Source organism: Podarcis cretensis, assembly GCF_951804945.1.
Source record: "Podarcis cretensis genome assembly, chromosome: 1".
NCBI lineage: Eukaryota > Metazoa > Chordata > Lepidosauria > Squamata > Lacertidae > Podarcis > Podarcis cretensis.
In genome coordinates this window covers 139,578,385-139,600,488 of record NC_137170.1, presented here as the reverse complement: position 1 = coordinate 139,600,488, position 22,104 = coordinate 139,578,385, and the positions used below count along the sequence as shown (strand labels likewise).

At 43.3% G+C, this 22,104-nt stretch overlaps 1 protein-coding gene across 6 annotated transcripts in view; it reads right to left on the bottom strand.

Annotated features, from left to right (window-relative positions):
- The window catches only part of ERBB4 (erb-b2 receptor tyrosine kinase 4), an 832,220-nt gene that overhangs the window by 187,954 nt on the left and 622,162 nt on the right, over nucleotides 1-22,104 (bottom strand). For all 6 annotated transcript variants that reach the window (XM_079976052.1, XM_079976051.1, XM_079976053.1 and 3 more), the window contains 4 exons: nucleotides 20,877-20,950; nucleotides 19,766-19,856; nucleotides 16,434-16,633; nucleotides 2,165-2,297 (listed from right to left, as the gene is read on the bottom strand). In XM_079976052.1, the coding sequence (XP_079832178.1) occupies nucleotides 2,165-2,297; nucleotides 16,434-16,633; nucleotides 19,766-19,856; nucleotides 20,877-20,950 (498 nt within the window). The remainder of the gene's footprint in view (nucleotides 1-2,164; nucleotides 2,298-16,433; nucleotides 16,634-19,765; nucleotides 19,857-20,876; nucleotides 20,951-22,104) is intronic.

Sequence of the window (22,104 nt, the reverse complement as noted above, 5' to 3'; positions counted from 1 at the left end):
CATCTCTTTTTCAGGCCTCACATCAAAAAGCAGTTTAGTGCATGCTTAATTGAAGCATGTTGACTACTTAAGTTAAATACACTTTCTAAAAATCAGCCCTAAGTAGGGGATATACTTTTTGTGGTGTGCAGGGTTTCAGGATACAGAGGTAAGGGAAAACTGAGTGTAGTCGGACACACACTCTGGACTTTAAAACAGCCAATTTTGAAAAGCTGAAGGAGCTACTGGGTGTGATCCCATGGCCAGAATTACTCAAAGAGAAGGGAGTCCAAGATGGATGGGAGTTTCTAAAAGGAGAAATATTGAAGGCCCAAACCAGACAATACAAACAAGAAACAAAAGTGGGAGGCATCTAAGGAAACCGGTGTGGCCGTAAAAGGAGCTTTACAGATGAGTTGAGAGTTAAGAAGGGCATGTATAAGAAATGTTAGAAAGGGGAAATCACGAAGGAGGAGTATACTCGAGTAGCCAACAGTTGCAGGGGGAAAGTCAGATTGGCTAAAGCTCAGAATGAGTTCAGGCTTGAAAGAGAGGTTAAAAATAATAACAAAAGGTTTCTTTGGCTATGTATGAAGTAAGAGGAAGAACAAGGAAATCGTAGGTCCTCTGTGTGGGGAACATGGAGAAATGCTACTGGGTGACAAAGAGAAGGCGGAACTACTCAACATCTACTTTGCCTCTGTCTTCACCCAAAAGGAAAGCGGTGCCCAACCTGGTGATAACAGAATAAATGATGTAAGGAGGGAACTGCAGCCCAAGATAGGAAAAGAGGTAGTATGGGAACACCAGGCTACTTGAAATGAAGTCAAATCTCCAGGGCCTGATGAGCTGCATCCAAGGGTACTAAAGGAGCTTGCGGATGTAATTTCAGAGCCTTTGTCTATGATCTTTGAGAATGCTTGGAACAGGTGAGGTCCCTGCAGACTGGAGGTGGGCAAATTTGTCCCCATCTTCAAAAAGATGAAAAAGGAAAACCCAGGTAACTACCGACCGGTGAGTTTGACATTGATACCAGGGAAGGTCCTAGAACAAATAATTCAACAGTCCATGTGTGAGCATTTAGAAAAGGATGCTGTGATTACCAAGACCCAGCATAGGTTTCTCAAAGTTAAGTCATGCCAGACCAGTCTGATTCCTTTCTTTCTTTTTTAATGGAATTACAAATTTGGTGGATCATGGAAGGAAGCTGGTAAAATGTGGGTTGAATGAGGTAACTGTTGGGTGGATTTGTAGCTGGTTGACTGACTGAACCCAAATAGTACTCATTAATGGTTCCTCGTCATCCTGGGGAAAAGTGACAAGTGGGGTGCCGCAGGGTTCCCTCCTGGGCCCGTTGTTGTTCCACGTCTTTATAAATGACTTGGATCACACAATGCTTCTTTAACAAGGGATGGGCAAAGCTACAGGGGAATCACCTCTTAGGTGGGGGTTTTGTTCCTGGCCGCAGTGCACGCCATTCCAGCCCTCTTCCACCCCCGCTCCATTCTGTCATGTCCTCTTTCAGCACTGGAAATGGTGCGCATTTCAGTGGAAGTGTGCATGCTAATTGTGTGAGAGTGGGGAGACGCCTGCATTCATCCAACCACCACAAATGTCCCCTTATTCTGCTTTCCAAATACTGACATTAGATTTTTGGGACCACTTCATAGGCATCCAATTTTTTTTGCTGCTGTTGCTCATCATTTCATAATAAAATACTAAGAAGCTATTTCAGATTGTGCTCATCAATCCCACACTTATTTCAGATTGTTCCAGACTATTGGTTTCAAAAGACTGGCTAGTTATTTTGCTTCGAGCCGTGCTCCTCAGTCTCCCAATTCAAAGCTAATATCAGGTAAGCAAGCCTTCAAATCACAGACTGGGCTAGCAATTTTGCTTCATGCTGGGCTATTTTTCAATATTGTTCCCATTTGATGGGCACATATGACTAGCTACTAGCTATCATGTAAGAATCCTACATGGTGTCCAGCAATTATTGATTGCCTGCTGGTTGTTTGAGACATTCACCTGCAACGGCAAATTCCTTTGGGAGCAGAAAATCATGAATATTGATAATAATCTTATTTCATATGGGAATCTGAACCTAGCAACATGCTTGTTTAAATTTCAATATAATGAGTACACTTCTTGGCAAGCACAAAAAATGCAGAGGGGGGTGTCTTACCCATCATAAAGATTACAAGCCTTTACGCAGGTCCTTCCCCTGATGAAGTGTTTGCAGGACAAACATTGGTCCGGTCCTGGCCCCCAACATCCATTTCTTGAGCATAAATGGCTGCACACCATGCCCTCTGTAGCTGCAAAATAAAGAGAATAATAACAGTTGAAAATATACTTAACTTCTAATTGGTGAGCATTGTTCCACCACCATCAATGCCACCCTTCATTACAGTCGACTCACACCTTACGCACACCTAACACGCGCACTTTCAACTTGATACAGTTGAAATTGCACTAATTAAATGCATGGAAGGCAGAGAACTTAAGAGTTATTTCTGTACTGGGTTTTCCCAGAGTCCAGTAAGCAACTCTGAGATCTTAAAAGTAGCCATCGTGCACTCAAGTGCTGCGCTGTAATTTTTGCAGGACACTCCCCCTTTTCTTTACTATATGTGATTTCAGCTTTATGAGCTGTCCCTGCAATGTAACCCACATGTAAAATGCAAGCCGACTGTATATGAAAAAGGAAAATGTAGGGTGAAATGTCTCTGCAGGGAAGAATTCCTTCTGGCTTCAATTTGCAATGACTCTCAGCCAGAGCATGGGGTGGTATGGAATGACCTCCCCTAATAAAGGCCTGTCTTCCTACATCATTGTGTTTCAGGAGAGAATATGAAAATATACCCAATAGACAGACGTGGGGGCAATTACTAAGATAATTACTACAGCTGCTTCTCATTTTCTGTTCAGATTGTGTATTTGGACTTTGCTGTGTGATTTGATATGCAGTATTTTATTGTTTTCTATATTAAGGCCCGAGGTGATGTGTAAATGGAAAGGCAGTTATAAATAAACAAGCAAATAAATCAAATGCCTGTTGTTATTTAGCTATTGCATTTTAAAGCCCACCTTCCCTCCAAGGAGCTCACAACAACCCTCTGAGGGAGAAGTTAGGCTGAGAGCTGGTCACCTTTCAGCCATACTTACCTGGGGTGGTGTAGCTGGTGGCAGCAAGAAGAGAAGGAACAAGGGAGGTCTCTCCCTCCCTCCCTCCCTCCCTCCTTGGTTGCCTGGTATGCTCTGCTCCAACACACTAGAGCAGGGGGCGGCAAGGTTTACCTCACCTGGGCCGGTTTCACTCTAGCGGAGATCCCTCCGTGGGCTGGATCGCACGTGAATGGTGCGATTTTTGGCGTCTGCACAGACATGATTTTCGGCGAGCATGTGCAGATGCAATTTCCCCGCGCTGGCTTAGTGCAGCGCATGGGGACTCGCTGAACAGGTAGCTCAGTTCAGGGGTGGCTCGTGAGCTGGTTAAATGCCCCCCGTGGGCCACTTGTGGCCCATGGGCCTTAGGCTGCCGACCCCTGCACTAGAGTGCTGGTGCCAAGGTCTCAAGTAGTTACGGTACCGTCATGTCAGTGTTGGTTTCTGCTCTCTTCACTGTGCAGCGAAAGGCTTGTCACAAGACAATGTTTACATTCCACAGACAGCATTGCTGTTGTGTTTCTCACAGGAAAGGGAGACTGGATGTGACGTACACTGGTTTCCTGTTTTTCACTGTTCACTCAGTGTGATTCTCTCTGTGCTTCAGAGGAGAGAGGATGCATTTTCTGCTCCGGCAGAGGCAAGATGTTTTTCTGTAATCTACCAGCTTTGAAATGTAAATAAAGCAATATAGAGTATGAGCACGTATTCCTCATCATTCCGCTGTGCACTGGACACTATAAATCAACATTTTTGGTTATGGGCCCAGAAAGACGCAGTCATCTGAATGCCGGCAAAAGGATCGGAATGCAAAGGGACGGATCAGACGCTATCTCTGCGCGTCAAGATGATTGATGAGGTATGTGCTACTGCTCCGGGCAGCCTGCCAGCTTCTATTTAATGGCTTTATGGCTGGACTTTGAACTTTTAAAGCCGTTTGCCGGACACAGGCAACGGATAAAAGGATCGGATTCCTATGCTGGGGAAATCGAAAGTAACTTTTAGAATGTGCTTTTGGGCTAAAGCAGCTGCAGAGAATAGTGACGCAGTACTATTTAAGGCAGCAGAGAGAAAGCACTTTTGAACTTGCCTTTGGAATGAGGCTTGAAGCAGCAGAGACGCAGCTTGTATAAAGCAGCTTGTTTAAAGCAGCAGAGATGATGCAGAAGGCTAATGCCAGAGTCATGATGGCCCTTCAGGATGCTTGTGGGATTCCTAAGCTCAATAAGACAAACTATGCGGACTGGGTTATCTATGCAGAGGCTATTCTGCGGAAAGAGGGTCTGTTTGAAGTTATTACAGATACCCCCCCAGCTCCAATTACAGATGCATGGAAAACTAAAGATTCCAAAGCAAGGGGAACTCTTACATTGATAGTATCCCCAGAAGAGCTCTGTCTATTGCGTGATAAGACCTCAGCCAGAGAAATTTGGGACGCTTTGAGAGAGGCTCACTTGAGGACAGAAGCTGGATCTACTATGTTTTATTTTAACAAGCTGCATAATATGGCTCTTGCTGAAGGTGGAGATGTGCGTACACATCTGATGGAGATGCAGAATCTGAGACATGAGCTGCAACAGAGAGGACTCAACTTTCCAGAGGCTGTGTATTCCTTCATGATACTACAATCTTTGGGTTCAGGTTGGGAGTCTGTTGCAACTCAGATTGCTGTACAGCCTACCGCTCAGCTGACAGTGGATTATGTTACTGCCGTGATTCAGAATGAAGCAGATCGCCGGGGTGCTGGCTGCATGGGAAAGGGGGAGTCTTCACAGACGTCATCCCAGAGTGCAGTGGAACCACCAGATGGCGCCAAAGCTTTGAAGGCAGTGAAATGCTATTCGTGTGGACGTCTAGGCCATATGAAAAGGGAATGCAAATATCCCAGGGCCGAGACAGAGCAGCGCAGCGGAAGCTCATCGCGTGGAAAAGGCCAGAGCAAAGGCAAAGGTCCAGGTGTCCAGGACAATGCAGGACAATGCAGCACAAAGCAATGGTCTCACGCTTCACTCCAAAAGTTGCAGAGGTCCAGAAGACGTCTAGATCTTTCTTCGTTGTTGATTCAGCGGCAACCCACCACATGTGCAACGATAAGCGACTGTTTGTGTCTTTTACACCGCAGGAAGGTGCGATTCACCAGGCGGATGACCACACAATTCCCAGTAAAGGCTACGGAACTGTTGTTCTTCACAGTTTGGACTTATCGATACAGAATGTACTTTATGTGCCAGATGCCAAACATAATCTGCTCACCGTTGGACAGCTGAATGAGCGGAACATTGACGTTTCCTTTAAGAACAAAAGGTGCATCATCACAAAGAAAAATGATTATGTATTGTATGCTGAATATGTTGATCGTTTATATGTTTTGTATTATGATGATGTTGTGCAGGATGACACTTGTTGCATTGCAGGTTCTAACAAAAGTTTGCATGCAGAATGTATTCATGATTTTCATCGAAAATTTGGTCATTTGGATTTTGAGGCAGTATCTAAAATGCCTGCCTTGGTTGAAGGTATGACAATTAAACCCTGCAGGTACCACATGAAGTGCAAGGCATGCGCAGCAAACAAGGTGAAAATGGCTGCGAAAGGTAAGGTGTCTAGTAGGCAAGCTACAGAACCATACCAAATTGTTCATGCTGATTTGGTTGGACCACTAGCGCCCTCTTTGGGTGGAAATAGGTACTTCATGGTTCTCATTGATGCATTTTCCAGGTATATTTATGTGTACAATCTCAAGCAGAAATCAGAGGCTTTTCCTAGGTTCAAGGAATTCTGTGCTTGGTTGGAAAATGTGCATGGTAAGAAGGTAAAGACTATTTTCAGTGATCGCGGGGGAGAATTCACTTCTCAGCAGTTTGAAGCTTTTTTGTCTGAGAAAGGAATTCAACACGATTTGTCTAGTCCTTGCTCGCCATGGCAGAATGGACTTGCGGAACGAGCAAATCAAACATTGCTTCAAGGGTTAAAAACCTTGCTACATGATGCAAATCTTCCAGAGAGTTATTGGGCCGAAGCTCTCTCATGTTTCACTTACAGTTATAATCGCAGGTTATCTTCAGCGATTGGTTGTACCCCCTATGAGAAGATGTTTGGCAAGAAGCCATACATCAAACACATGAAAATTTTTGGTTCTGACATGTGGGTTCACTCACCACAAAACTCCAAGTTAGACAAGCGTGGTTTGCATGGTATCTTTCTAGGTTATGAGAAAGGTTCTTACAGAATAAGAATGACTGACTCTAAGACAATTAAGCTCACAAGAAGTGTTGAGTACAATGCCAAGTGGGGGGAGAATGTGGGAATTTTCCAATGTTACCCTGATGACAGTGATGAGACTGAGGATAGTCAAAAGCAACCACAGCAACCCACACCCACTGATGAAAGTTCTGATTCTGAGTCTGAAACTGAATCAGGTGATTCAGAGGATTTCAAGAGTGCGAAAGCCTCTATGCGACCCTCTGAAAGCTCTGAACAAGAATTGGAGGAACCATTGTTCACAATAGGTCATTTTTCTCCTAAGAAGGAAGAGGAGAGTGTTGAAGACTTAAGGCTAATTCGCAGATCACAAAAAGCCACAAAAGGTAGACCTCCAAAGAGATTTGCTGATGAGTTTGCTAAGATAGCAGTAACAGCTGTTAAAAGCTCCAAGAAGGTATTTGAACCTTCAAGTTTCCAAGAAATCCAGGATTTGGATTCAAAGGAAGCTGAGCCATGGTTAAATGCCATGAAGGCTGAGCTTGATTCCTTGGAAAGGAACAAAACATGGGAACTTGTTCCAGTAGTTCCAGGAATGAAACTGCTTGGAAGCAAATGGGTCTTCAAAGCGAAGACTGATCAAAATGGCAACATAGTCAGACACAAAGCCAGATTGGTAGCCAGAGGTTTTGCACAAGTACCAGGTGAAGACTATCACGAGACCTACTCACCCACAGTGAGGTATGAGAGCATTAGGCTTATGCTCAAGCTAGCTGCAGAGGAGAATCTACACATTAGTCACCATGATGTGAATACAGCTTTTCTGTACGGATCTCTAGATGAATCACTTTATATGCTTCCACCTGATGGCGTACAGGTAAAACAGGGATTTGTTTGTGCTCTGAAAAAGTCCCTTTATGGTCTCAAACAAAGTGCATGGTGTTGGCACACAAAACTCACTGAAGTATTGTTTTCTCTAGGTTTTCAGCAAGGGAAAGCTGATCCATGTGTATTTGTCAAAGAGGAGGGGCAAAAGAAACTGTATTGTTTGTTTTATGTTGATGATTTATTATTCTTTTGGAAAGATGTCACAATGTACAATAATGCCCTAGCTCAACTGAAAGAACACTTTGACATGAAAGATCTTGGTGAGGTAAACAACTACCTATCTCTGGAAATAGAAAGAGATCAAGATGGTAACATTCTAGTACACCAGTCACGGAAAATTGCTGATGTGTTAGGCAAACTAAACCTGATGGATGCTAACCCTGTAGACACACCGATGATAACAGGTTATCAGGTAGATGACACTGAAGAAGCATTTTCTGACACTACACTGTACAGAAGTGTGCTAGGCAAGCTAAACTTCATTGCCAGATGTTCAAGACCTGACATTGCTGTTAGCTGTAATTTGCTAAGCAGACAAGTCAACAATCCTACTGTTAAGGATTGGAAAGCTCTGAAACGTATAGCACGCTATTTGAAAGGCACTATGCATTACAGACTGAGATTTAACAATCAGAAGTCTGGTGGTCTTGAGATATTTGCAGATGCAAGTTTTGGAAGTGACACTACAGACAGGAAAAGCACGTCTGGAGTTTGCTACATGTACAATCAGGGTCTATTTGATTGGTCATGCAAGAAGCAAACAACAGTTAGCTTAAGTACTTGTGAAGCTGAACTGAATGCACTGTCTTATTCACTTAAGGATTGTGAATGGTTGTTACAATTGTGCAAAGACATGAAAATTCCTGTCAAATGTCCAATCCAGGTTTACCAGGACAACAAAGCATGTTTGGCTTTGCTGAATTCTGAAGGTTGTAAGCAAAGCACGAAGCACTTGCAATTGAAGTTGCAACATGCTAGGGAACGTATTCAGAAGGGACTCGTAACAGTGTCCTATATGCCAGGTAATGAAATTCCTGCTGATGTATTGTCCAAGATTGTATCAAGGGATCAACACTGTACCTATGTGCAGAAGTTGGGTTTGTACTGATATTGTACGAACACGCTGCCCAGTGATGTTCACAGAAAGGGGGAGGATGTTGGTTTCTGCTCTCTTCACTGTGCAGCGAAAGGCTTGTCACAAGACAATGTTTACATTCCACAGACAGCATTGCTGTTGTGTTTCTCACGGGAAAGGGAGACTGGATGTGACGTACACTGGTTTCCTGTTTTTCACTGTTCACTCAGTGTGATTCTCTCTGTGCTTCAGAGGAGAGAGGATGCATTTTCTGCTCCGGCAGAGGCAAGATGTTTTTCTGTAATCTACCAGCTTTGAAATGTAAATAAAGCAATATAGAGTATGAGCACGTATTCCTCATCATTCCGCTGTGCACTGGACACTATAAATCAACAGTCAGTAGTCCTCAGGAAAGCTACATTTCCCTGGAGCTATCCGAGCCTGGAACCCTCTCGATGCCCTGCTAGGCACAAGAGAAGGAAGGGAACGACTATTCATCTCCCCACAGCTGCTTGCTACTGAACATGCCACCTGCATGAGCCAGCAAAAGGCCTTAAAGAGAAGGCGGTGGCTGGTGATGGTGAGGAGGATAAAAGTGGGACAGGGTAGGCCCAGAAGTGAGCTGAGCTTCCTCCTGGCGATGTGGCTTATATCTCAGCCATTCCTATGCAAGCCACATGTGGCTCATCTACTTCTACGGATAATAATTACTGTCTGATCAGAAATGTGTTTTCATTAAATAGAAAGATCTGTAAAGGTGACATCACTGGGGCAAGATGGCGCCCCACTGCTCTTGCTCAAACTCCCCCCCCCACTCAAACTTTTAACAGCCCCAAGCACGCTTTGAGATGCAGCATCAGAAGATCACAAAGCAGCACTCTGGGCAACTGGTTTTCACCTCCATCTCAGATCATCAGATAATCACAAGTCCAGGCCACAGCCATTTCCAAAATGGTTGTCAGGGCTCAATGAAGTGAAAAACAACAACTAGTAAGTTCGGTTTTCCTAATTTACTTGAAATTAAAATTAAATACAGTAAATAAGAAAACAAAAAGGATCTGTAAAAATGAGAGCAACACATACAGGTATCATATATGCTACAGAACACACAGATGTAAAGTCTAGAAAGAAGAATTGCACTCTAGAGTACGCCTCACATTCCAGGTGCAAGAGGCAAGAAAATGCTCTCCAGATTTATTTATTTTCTTCTATTAGTTGTTGCTTGTTGTTGCTGCTGCTGCTGTTCCACCAATGCTCAAGGCATGTTGCAGAGTAGCCAAAAGACAGACCCTTCCCATGAGGGCCTTATGATTCAGCATCATGGTAGAGGAGGAGATGGAGAAGAAGATAACAGCAAAAAATATGCATTCAATTTATAATGTTTACTTCATAATGTGATTTTAAAGCATGTGCAATTCCTTCATCTTATCTTAGCTGGGGCGGGAGTGGGGGGACTCTAACTGCCTGACTTAAAATGATGGGTTGCAGTCCCAAAAGATTTGTTGCAGAAAGTCCCTGCCCCTTTCCTTCTTGTGTTCTCTGTGGTTCTACTTATTCTGCACAATATCATGGAATCTTACACGTTGAGAAGTGTTTACTCTGTATTCCTGGCAGCAGAATGAATGGCTGACTGTGCCTCATTAACAAATATACCGAATATTTGTCATCCAAGTGTACTAGGCACTTAAGCATATTATTACTTTCATATAGCTGTTCCTTCCTCAACTCTCTGCTTCACTCTCCTCTTTCATCACAGAGCTGCAGTCTTCAGCACTGGCTATGTTTTCTCCAAATGCCCCATATGAGCTATACAGCATCCCTTGCCTAATAGCATTTTTTTAAAAAAATGTTCTTATTGTTTTTCAGAAAAACAACACTTATGCCTGATCTCAGGATCTCAGATCTCAGGATCTGTCTTGATCTGTCTGGATTTCAGCCTCCTCAATATTTCCAGGAGGAATCTAGTATCAATATGGGATGAGAGAGAAGCAAAGGGGTGGGAGTGATCTTTCCCAAAGGGTCCACCTTCCCTATTCTAAAGTTGAAACAACCATCACCTCCACTCTGTTTGTAGCATGTTCTTCCAGCCTTAACTCCAGCCTTAACACCCACCTTTCCCGAGGGAGAAAGTGATTGAAAGGTAGACACCAAAAGAGGACAACAAGGGCGCATGAGAGCAGAAATAGAAGGACAGGCCTAAGTTCTTTTAGAATGTGGTATCTTTATGCTATATGGTTTTTTACGCATATATACAACCTGAGCATAAGATGTAGGGGTTCACTGCATTGCTTCTCCCGCAGCCTCTGTCTCTCAGCTGCCCAGACTGCTTCCTGCTTCTAGCTTCTGGCTCTCACACACCACTCTGACTGCCCTGGCCAGCCCCCTTGGCAAGGCCAATCCACAATCCTGATGGCAAAACAAGGGTCTGGGGGAACTTTGGCTGCTGCTTGTCTGATACCCTCAAGAGCTACTGCCAGTCCGTGAAGACAATACTGAGCTAGATGGACAATGGCATGTTTCCTCATCAGGCAGATTCTTATGTTCCTCATGCTCCAAAGCCAGTCTTTGCAAAAGTACTTCAGCTGTGATTCAGTTGACAACTACAATATAGTCCAAGGCAATGAAGAATTCATGGGACCCAGAGAGAAATAAGCAGCTTTGAGATACGATATCACCCAGACCATACTATGTAAATTACAAATGACATAATTATTTATTATAATTATTCTCGTGAACACCTAGGGTCAGATCAAGTTAAAGGCAAATTAGGCAATTGCTTTGGGCATTATATTACCTGGAGAAACCCCAAAACTGTCTTGCTTCCTTTTCTAAGGCATTTTTAAAGCTCCTCCTGGAAATTTGACAAGGTAATGAACTTTCCCCAACAAATACAAAAGAAGTCCCTCTACATATATAAAGGACATAAACATGAGAATAAACTTTCATTAAAAATCTTGGCTTGTCACTCTCTTTTATTAAAGGAAAGTTCCACAAGAATATTACACAGTAAATTAAACAAGTAGGAATAAAGTCAATTAGGCCACAAAGGTTTGTAAACATAATTGACTGAAGGTGTTTATAAACAAGCTGCACCTTTGCAAAATAGCACTGGCAAAGTGCTACAAAGCACTTAGGTACTATTCAGTTCTTCCCTATTCACAGTAGTCTATTATTTCCAGTAATGGAGGAGTAAGAGTTGCAACATTTTCCTGACCCATTGCCTTATTCTGTCTGGAGTTGGGGCCATTTCTCCCACTACACAAAAACAAGCCATGTGTATTTTATTTACAACAGCACAGAGACTATAAGCTAGACCCAGCAAAAACCAAGAGTTTGCTCTGCAGCTTGTGGGTAAGTTTTTAAAAGTTCTCAATGCCAAAAGTTAGCTTTAGACTTTCAGCCAATGAGACCATCCATAGGCAACACCTCTGCTCAGGTACAGTGCCCATTCTGTGTTTTGATGGTGCACCATGTCACCAGCACCAAGTCAATGCTAAATAGCAGTCATGAAAGAAATATCAAGTTTTCTTTCTTTAAATTAAGGGGTTCCTGGTAATGGTTTCTGATATTATCCGTTCCTCATTATCTAAGTATACTGAGGTCTAACTGAAAGTTAAAGATACTGATGACAAATCTTTCTCCATAGTTTCAGGTCACTTCCGTTCTCTCAGCTCTGCAAGTATAATTGATTTGTGGGGGGTGGTAAGGGAGGAGAACCCACAGTTCAGTAGTGAGCATATACTTCCGACGCATAAGATTGCAGGTTCACGCTCTGGAACTTTCAATCAGAATATCTCATGAAGCAAACTGAGGATGGGGTGGGTGGAATCACACCAGAGCAGGATGGGCACATGACCAGTTTTATAATGGATAATCCTCTACTTGAAGGAGTCCTCTGATTGAAGGGTCTGCTTGGTCAATGTTCAGTTTAAAGACACACACACACACACACACACACACACACACACACGGGACCCAGAGAGAGAAATAAGCAGCTTTGAGATACGATATCACCCAGACCATACTATGTAAATTACAAATGACATAATTATTTATTATTTACTGTTATTATTACTGTTAAAAGGGAGAACAGTGGTGCAGGCCGTGAAGTTGCCCATCAACAGTTAGCACACCAGGACGCCAACTGAGCGGGCACACAGAGGCCACTCTCTTCCCCTCTATAGTGAGATGCACTGTTCTTCTAAGTTGCAGTAATAATGCCTAAAGTCCATCTACACACATGAATCAGGATACACAATTTCTATGCAGGTGTATGTCCTCGTTTGTCCTCTTATTTGATTTTGAGGGGTTTTTTGTTTGTTTCGGAGGTGCCTGAGATCCCAAAAAGATGGCAGCAGCCAAGGCAGACAGTGGTAGGCTAAACAGACCAAGAACCTGACTCAGCTCAAGGCAACTTTATAGGCTTCTCTTTCCCCTGTATATCTAGCTTCAGGCAACCAAATAACTACGCCCCCACCCTGAAATCTCTCCACGTTCCTTAAATTCATCCTCTCAAGGGTTCTGGGACTCCCTGAGGTTACAGGTGTGTATTTGTGGAAATAAGAACTTAAGCTTCACTATCAGTTATTACAGATGTTTGCATGTGCGTTTGGAGGGCATTTCTCTCTGTAAACATCTTCGAAGTTAGTCTCTTTGGACTGGATTGAATTTCCATCATATAAGGCTGACTGCTCTGTGGTACAGCTTTCATTTAAGGGTCTAGATATACATTAAAGGGCCATGATTGATGCTAGTTCTCAATTATTTTTAATAAGAGATCTGCAGCATTTGTGCTTCAAAATAAAGATTAATAGTTTTAAATAGTCTGTAGGCAAGTGCAATTAAGCACAGAATCATAGAATCATAGAGTTGGGGGGAACCCCAAGGATCATCTAGTCCAACACTCTGCTATGCAGGAATCTCAACTAAAGTATCCATGACAGATGACTATCCAACCTCTGTTTAAAAACCTCCAAGGAAGGAGAGTCCACAACCTCCTGATAGAGTCCGTTCCACTGTCTGACAGCCCTTACTGTCAGAAAGTTCTTCCCAATGTTTCTCTCCTTTCTTGTAACTTGAAGCCATTGGTTTGGGTCCTATCCTCCAGAGCAAGAGAAAACAAGCTTGCTTCATCTTCTATGTGACAGCCCTTTAAACATTGGCTATCATATCTCCCCTCATCTAGGACAAACCTCCTCATACTGGCCAAACATCCCCAACTCCCTCAACTCCCTCATAAGGCTTGGTTTCCAAATCCTTGATCATCTTGGTCACCCTCCTCTGCACATGTTCTAGCTTGTCAATATCCTACTTAAACTGTGGTGCCCAGAACTGGACACAGGACTCCAGGCAAGAATGGAGTGGTACTATTACTTCCCTTGATCTGGACACTAGACTTCTGTTTATGCAGCCAAGAATGGCATTAGGGTTGCCCCCCCCCCCCCCCGCTGCATCACACTGGTGACTCGTGTTAAGCTTGTGGTCTACACACATGGAAGGCACTGCAGAAAAGGCCTGTACTTGTGCTGCCGTCCTCCAGACCTCTCATAGAGGAGGCACAAGAAGAAGGGCCTCTGATGATGATTTCAGGGTCTGGGTAGGTTCATATTGGGGAGGTGGTCACTGAGGCCTTCCTGGTTGGTCACTACCAGTTCAGACCCCAAACGCACATATGAGAAATTAATATTTTTTTGTGCCAACATGCATCATTTTACTTTTGTTTCCATTTAATTACTTGGCCATTTTACCACCCATCCACTCAGTTTGGAGACGTCGTTTTGAAGCTCTTCACAATCTCTTTTTGCTTTAATGACTGAAAAATTTAGTATCACCAGCAAAAGTGGCCACCTCACTGCTCACTCTAGATCATTGGTGAAGTTCAAGATCATAGTACCGATCCTTGGGGGACTCCATTTTCTATACATCTGCATTGGGAGAACTGTCCATTTATTCCTACTCTTTGCTTCTTGCAATTTAACCAACTCATGATTCACAAGAGGACTTCTTCTCTTGTTCCCTGACTGCTAAGCTTTCTCAGGAGTCTTTGGTGAGGTACTTTGTTGAAAGCTTTTTGAAAGTCTAGGTACACTGTGTCAGCTGGATCACCTCTATCTATATGCTTGTTGACACTCTCAAAGAAAGGCTTGTGAGAAAGGACTTTCATATGCTGCTGCCTTTTTCAGGCTGTTCAAACTGCAGATGCTTCTTTGAAATCACTAACAATAAGATGAAATCTTCATCACGTTACTTTTTTCCCCCCCATTGAAGATCTGAATGCAGACACCTAGTAAATGTAGTTTGAAATATCATAACATTTGTGGCTCTTTCACTCATGTAAGAAGCAACTGTATCTCTATATTTAATGGAGGGTTCCAAAATGCTCAATGAATGTGATCCAAAGTGTCAATCAGATGTCCACGATGAAGTGCCATATGCGAGGAGACTCCGTCTACCTAAACCAGCTCACGGACCTTGGAATTCAAATTCTAAACGTGGTAGTGTCCATTGTCAGCCTGGCCCCCAAATGCCCAGCCCTTTGACCAAGGCAATCACAGCCTGGCCACTGCAGCTAAGAGGCAGGGAGTCCGTGAAGTGATCAAAGAGAAGATGGAAAGTCCAACAAGGAGAAAGGAGGATAATCTGACAGAAGATACAGCCCATTTTGCTGTTGGACCCTCTGCTAGCAGCATAATAACTCCTGGCAAAAATGTTGTCTATCATTTTTGGGTGAAAAGCACAGGAATACTCGACCCACCCTAATGAGTGTTTTTAAATAAAGCAGAAGGGGTTTAATTGAATAACGCTATTAAAGATCTATGAATCCAAATTCAAATTTTAAATCCTGCCCCCACACTCACAAATAATTCCTCTAAAGACACCCAGTCCTTCTGTGACTTCAAAACAACTAAGCCAGTGGCAGCTTAGGGGCTGTGACCAGCTGCAGTATTCAGACAGCTGGCAAGGCCAACGCACACCTAAAGTGCCCCAGGGGCCAATGCCTACATTGCTGCCCACTGGCACTGCAGCTAGCATGAGCCACCTTGGCAGCGCTGCACCCACTCCCCTTAGAGGGGCTTACTTGATGTGGTACTGCTGGTACTGCATCGCAGGAGATATAATAAAAGTAGCTGCCTGCCACTGACTGGAGACGAGTAAGTGCTTTGCTCCACTTCCAATGGCACTGGCTTCACACGCTGGGCAAGTCCATATGGGGAGAGGGGGTGACTGACTGCAGGGAACAGCGCCCACATTTGAGCTCCATGTGGCCTAAATTGTGATGGTTGGCAGCAGCAATTCCTAGAGGGCCCTGGGGATTCTAGGGGGCGAAGCTGCGACACTGAGGGCTTATGCTCACTTACCTTTCCTCCACTCTTTCAAGGCATGGTCTGAGCACCCCCTTTTTTGTTCTGGAGCTTTCCCTGCCAAATCCCGCTCTTTAAAGCTCAAAGTCAAATTGACGTTTGCTCTGATTCAGCTTTAAAGAGCAGAATTTGCAGGCAAAGTTCTAGAACAGAAAAACAAAAAAAACTGCTTGGACACAGAGCATTAAAGCACAGACCTCTGCCTGGAAACAGAAGGGCAAAAGAGGTGGATAAGCCCCGACCTGCAGAGCCACATGAGAAGGTACGTTGAGGGTGAAGTCCAAGGACAATGAGGAACAATGGGAAAGGCTCAAGGATATCGAAAGCCAGAGCCCATTAGGTATATTCATGTCTGTGGTGTCACAGGCAATGTACATGCAGCACGTTTATATAAGTGCAGTTATCCTGTGATGGGTCTTTGTGAAGATTGCTGGCTTGGGAAAGGGAGTGCTTTCCTGTGACGTTCTCCAGTATATTTGCTTAAATTGAAATGAACCAGACTGCCACCTTTAACCTGAGTTTTACTTATACAATAATGCTGAATATTGGTGCAATCATTCAACGTTATGCCCTCTTCTATAAAACAGCAAATAATTAGTTTCCTAATGAGGGAAAAAATTATTTATTCTATTAGAATATTGCTTCTGTGTCATTACCAAAGCAATAGGTGCTTTGTTTATTTCTGTACAGGTAGACAAGGTTCCATATTCTTCAAAATGCAATGCCAATGCTTACGGGCACATAAGGAGAATAATACTTACTGCAGTTTTCAGCCTTCTTATTTCTGTGGATCACAGTCTTTTGATGAGGGGTGCTGAAGAGACTGGTCCAGTTGATGGTGTGATAGTAGCACAAGTTACTATTGTCTGTTATGTAGATGTTGCCAGCACTGATATGCTTCAGGGACTGGAACTGTAGAGATCTAATTCCCTGCTGCTTGAGAATAAGCAAAGAAAGGCCACTGGAAGAGGAAACAAGAACAGAATAGTAAATAGGCACACAGAGATATATAGAGCCATGCATATATTGTGGGAACTTGCTTTGTTGCTTAGATACAACTATCGCATGCAAGCAAAGGGCCAGAAATGGAAAAAATGGGAAAGTAATCTAATTTGAGCCCCTACTCTCCACGTTTTGACCCATCCAGAGTATAATGTGCCACAAGCAGAGAGCAAGTGCTAACACAGTGCGCAAAGCCATAGGTGCTCAAAGGTACAGAGGAAAGAACAGTCCAGATGTTTGAGGCAAGGCAGGTAGGCACAACACCTAAATACTAGCTTTGGGGAGAACAACATGATCAATGATTACTTGTTTATCCAAAGTGGAAAGTAGGGCATTAATGATGGCTTTTAAAAATTGCTCTTGGAATGCATAGGAATGTGATCATGTTGTGAAATGAATTGCAGCGGCCTCTGCAACCCTTGCTCCAATCACGATGAGATCCAACTGCAGAGTGTACTCATTCACTATTAGTGCACATAATGAATATTTTCCCCATATGACTGGGACAGAGAAAAGGCTCAAACTGACTGTTGTTGGCATCCATCTGTCTTGGGAGACAAGAGTGCACCTTTGGAGATGAAGACAAACTGTTGGAGACAAACTAGAGACCGATATGGGAAAGACATGTTTTGTTGCAGCTGGGGCAGATGAAGGCATCTGGTTGCGCTGTCGCAGATGTGCCATGTCATTTATTCTTTCTGCTCTCTTCCCAGTGGTCATTCCTTTTCTGGTCACTGCTGTGGATACATGACCTGACTGATTGTCTCCAGCTGTTGTGGTCGTCTGCAAGGGATTCCCACATAGCGGGGTTAACATTGCCAGCCTTCCTGTCATGTTTGCAGACATCTTTGTAACACAGAGTTTCTCTGCCAACGGGCTGGTGCCTGAAGCCAGCTCTCCTCAGAGCACCTCCTTGGGGATCCTGCCATCTTCTGTTCTGTGGACATGACACGCTCCTGGTGGGTATAAGTTGCCCATGTCTCCCTACCATGAAGAAGCAGGCTCAACAAGCAAGCTGGGCAGGGCTTCGTCTTGGTATTGGTAGTTAGCATCACAGTCTCCCATATCCTTTTGAAGAGGCAAGCTTTCAGAATATTTAGAATTAGCCAAATTGACAGATATAATAAGACAAAAACCAAAAAGTGAAGTGAAAAAGGAATGGAAGTGTCTAAATGAATACCTTAAAAGCCAAGGTTTGAGGACAGAAATCTGGCTAAGTCTGGAATAACCTTGTGAAGTGAAAGGATAAGAAAGAGGGATTTATATCTGGATGCTAGACTAGAGATGATAAGGAAAACAGGAAAACAGGAAGACACAAAGGAGGTGCTGTGGGATTGGTGGAAGTCAATATTTGTTTTTCGTTTTAGTGTTTATATTATTAACTTGTAAGATATGGATTTGTGGTGGGGTTTTTTGAATGTCGGTTTTTGTGTTTTGTGTATTGTTATTTTTCGATATTTTTGTGTTGTTGTTGTGTGGAAAATACTAATAAAATTTTCAATTATTAAAAATAAAAATAAAAATGAAGAGGCAAGCCATTGCCATAGCTGCCTTGCCAATACACTTGTCCAGCTCTGTGTCGATGGAGAGAATGCTAGTTATGGTGGAGCCCAGGAAGACAAAAGCATCGACTACCTCAAGTGTGTGGTCACCAACACTAATGCTTGGAGCGCTGACTATGTCCTGACTGTGAACCAGTCATATAACTACAAATGCTTCACTGTTGACCATTGTTGAGGCAAATGTTAAGCAGAAAGGCCCCACGGGGCTTGAAGCAGAACCACTCTCTGTCTTGCCACCTTATTCAGGTATGATGGAATAGGGGGCCATCATTTTTGATGTTTGGGTGTCTGTGTGTTCCATGAACCTTCCCTTTGCCCTCTTGCTTTCTTTCTAAAATGTCCAAGTGTGTGAGCTATCCTTATCTTAAGAGACATGCACCCTCCCTCTCCGCCAGATTGCTTGGGTCTTTGAGGGCTTTACACCACCAGAGCCACATTCATAGCATATGTGTGTAAATGAAAGTCAAATTATTAATTCCAAAGGGATTCTCTGCTCCTTTGCCTAAGATGATGATTTTCTTGGCAGCCAGTCATTTTCGTAGCATCAAGCAAAAATCTTAACTGTGAAGTGGAGATAACTTTGTTGAAGTGGAGAGTCTAAAGTTTGTGAAGCTAAAGTAGTTTATGAGAAACCAGTACTCTGCAGATTTATCTGATATCTTAAAAAAAACAACCCAAGGTAATTATTTTCCAGCTGTTCTTGATGAAAACCAATACCACAAAAGCCAGCACGAGACTGTAATTCAAATCTCAAGGTTTCACTGTTATTTATAATCTGCTTTGGCCATTGTTTACAACACATACAGAGCCCCTTGACTGATTAACTACATTTTGCTCTGTGGGCCATGGTATATATTACACAGATAGACTGTTTCACGCCCATTCTGTCTTGGTGCTCTCTCTCCCTACAGGAACTTTTCCTGTGCATCAGCTTTCATATCAGAACATGTTTCTTAAAAATGGAACATGCAAGTTATTACAAATCTCATATTCTGTAATGCCTGTGCAAACAGCACTGTGATCTCTGGCATTTTTGTGTCCTTTTACTTTTTGTGACAAAAAATAATAATTCCATATCAGAACAATGAAAGACTGGTTCACACATCATACTGTGCTAGAATGTGGCTTAGAAAGAGCATGTGAGCATGCTGGCTCTCAGAGAGAAGACTGCAGCTACTCTGCTCCTTCCTGGTCATTCGTGTGTTGCGCTGCCCTGCCCTGAGCGAAGCCATGGTTCTGCTTAGTGTGGTGTCTGAACTCATGGTCCTGGTTTAGCTCTCCTGGACAAACCACGAGCCATGCGTCCACTGATGTTCACACGTACCACAAGAGTTTAGCAAGGGGGCCTTCTCATGTACAGTTTAGATAGGCATGCATGGGTATTTATGGGTATTTATGCATGAGGTGGGACAAAGATATTATCCAGACCCCAACATCATGCTCTGTGATAAATTTCTTTAATCAACTCAGTCTGTGAACATTGATTTTAAAAGTGAAAATGCTAAGAAAAACAAAACAGCTTAGCCCACCTGTATAGTGCTCTTCCACCGATAGTAACTAGGTTAGAAAACACACTGAAATCGGTCATGTTTTCAGGCCATGATTGTATATTCAGGAATCCTAAAGAGGATAAAACCAGAAATATTACAGAAAGTCCTCACTGCAGTCACAGCTTCACTACAGACTTGAAAAGAGCGGAAGGAAGGCCATGCCTGCCTAGCCTTGGAATTTATACCACGTTCTTTGGCATCTTGTGTGACAACACACGCCACTGCCCAGGAAGAGGAACCTGTGGCCGTCCAGATGCTGCTGGACTCTGACCCCCATCAGTTGATGGTCCGGGATGATGGGACCTGTAGTTCAGCAACATCTGGAGGGCCAGAGGTTCCCCATAGGCCATTTTGATTTCTGAGCTGAAGGGCCAAATAGTGCCCATCCCTCATGTTCCATGTACAGAAATTGAACTAACTGGCATTTGAACCTCCCCTTCATCCCTGGCAACTGGACAGTGTCCCTCAGCCACTGCCTTGCTAAGGAAGTGCAGACCAGGCCATAAAACACACAGAGCTCTGTCCTCTAGCATCTTGGCAGTGTGACCTGCCCTCTGGCATCTGCTGCCTGGGGCAACCACTCCATGCCCTGGGCTTCATCTGAGGAAGGCGTTTCATGGAGAAGTTTCCTGAACTCCTGTCTGGGTGCTGGTCCCACAGCTGCACTGAGTTCCTTAGTAGCACAAGTTGACAGGGCATCATCCTGTGCCTTTTACCACGTGCACTGAAATAGAGCATCCTGTCACTGAAACAACCGTCTTAAGGACATTGCCTTGATAAACCAGTGGATCAGTAGTAAGCTTTCAACACAGCCAGCTTAAAAGCACAGAGAAAGGGAAGGATAACATTGTTGTTGATGATGAGGATAATAATTTGTATTTCTATGCTGTTTTAAAATATTCAATCCACTTCACTTACAGCAATCACTACAACAATATTCACTGCCATCTTGTAAATTTATGGTTGAGGTAAAATTTGTACTACAAACCTCTTTTTCATGCTACACTGTTACCTCAGCTCATTTATGTAAGCAGTAGCTTTTCTAAAAAATGGAAAACACAAATGATGTAGTATCATAATTGTAGGTTACCTGTTATCTCTCTCACTGTTTGAAAGACATTTAAATTCTGAGGGTCAATTGCTTCTATTGTGTGATAGGGGTCCCTGGAAGAGAATAACGACACATTGTCAAGATGTGAACAGGGAAGAATGGTGAAGGATTCCCACCATATCCTGGGAGTAGAAAACTAGCTTTGCCTTTCTTCTTCCTGAAGTGGATGCCCAGGAGAGCACTGCTAACAGAGCTTAGAGCTCCCAACAGACGGATCACAGAGACAGTGACTTGACTGTCATTTTGGAGGAACCCCTAATATAGTAGGTCATTTCAATGTACGCATTTTCTGGTTGTTATTTGGCCAAATGATCTGGTCATTGGCCTATCCAATTCCTTCTCCAGACTTTTTCATGTATGGTGGAGCAAGGTAAGAGAACCTGGGGGTGGCTGCTGGCAAGAGGCAGGATGGAGGCTCAGTGTGGAGGGGGAAGGAGGCAAAGGGATGGCTGAGAGAGGGGAGAAGGCTTGTGTGTGGAGTCTGGAGACTCCAATTAGCTTGCAATAAGTCCTGGAAATAGTTTGGCTTATTTCCCAAGAGAATTTGAAGAAAAATCACTAAGACAAAATCTGAAAATAAAAAATGGAGGAAAGGTGGCTTGGTGGTGCACCTTCTGGAAAGAATATTAAAATTGGAAGAATGTGAGCAAGCATCCTTCTCTCTTTCCTTTCAATTCACAATCTTGGCCACTACACTGCAACAGTTCTCACTCTTTGCGATTAAGGTGTGGTTTGTTTTGAGAGCAGGACTTACGCCTCCTTTCGGTAAGCTTTGAACTGATTTGACACAGCTAGTCTTAAAAGCCAAATACTATTGTGCCAATTAATGTAGGACACCCTGAAATAAAAAAAGACAAGCAAAAGCATCCTGTGAAACGTGCACATCTATTTTTGGGGTGGGGAAGCCTTCGCAGAAAAGTATGCAAATAAATGACTTTTATTATCCTTTAGAGTCAGGCTCTACTTTTCTTGTACAAGCCTGTGATTATAGAAATAATAATAATAACACACTTGGAAGACTGTGAGAGGCACATAGTAGGCAACTTTTTTTCTGCCCTTTGGAAGTCCAGAAAGAGTATAGGAAACAGTTGGACAAGACTTGCAGACAGGACTCATGGACTCAGTTTTACATTTACAATTTATAGTGAGGTTAGCAGGAGGGAAATGGAATATTCAAAGAAAGCCCAAAGGATTAGCCAAATATTAT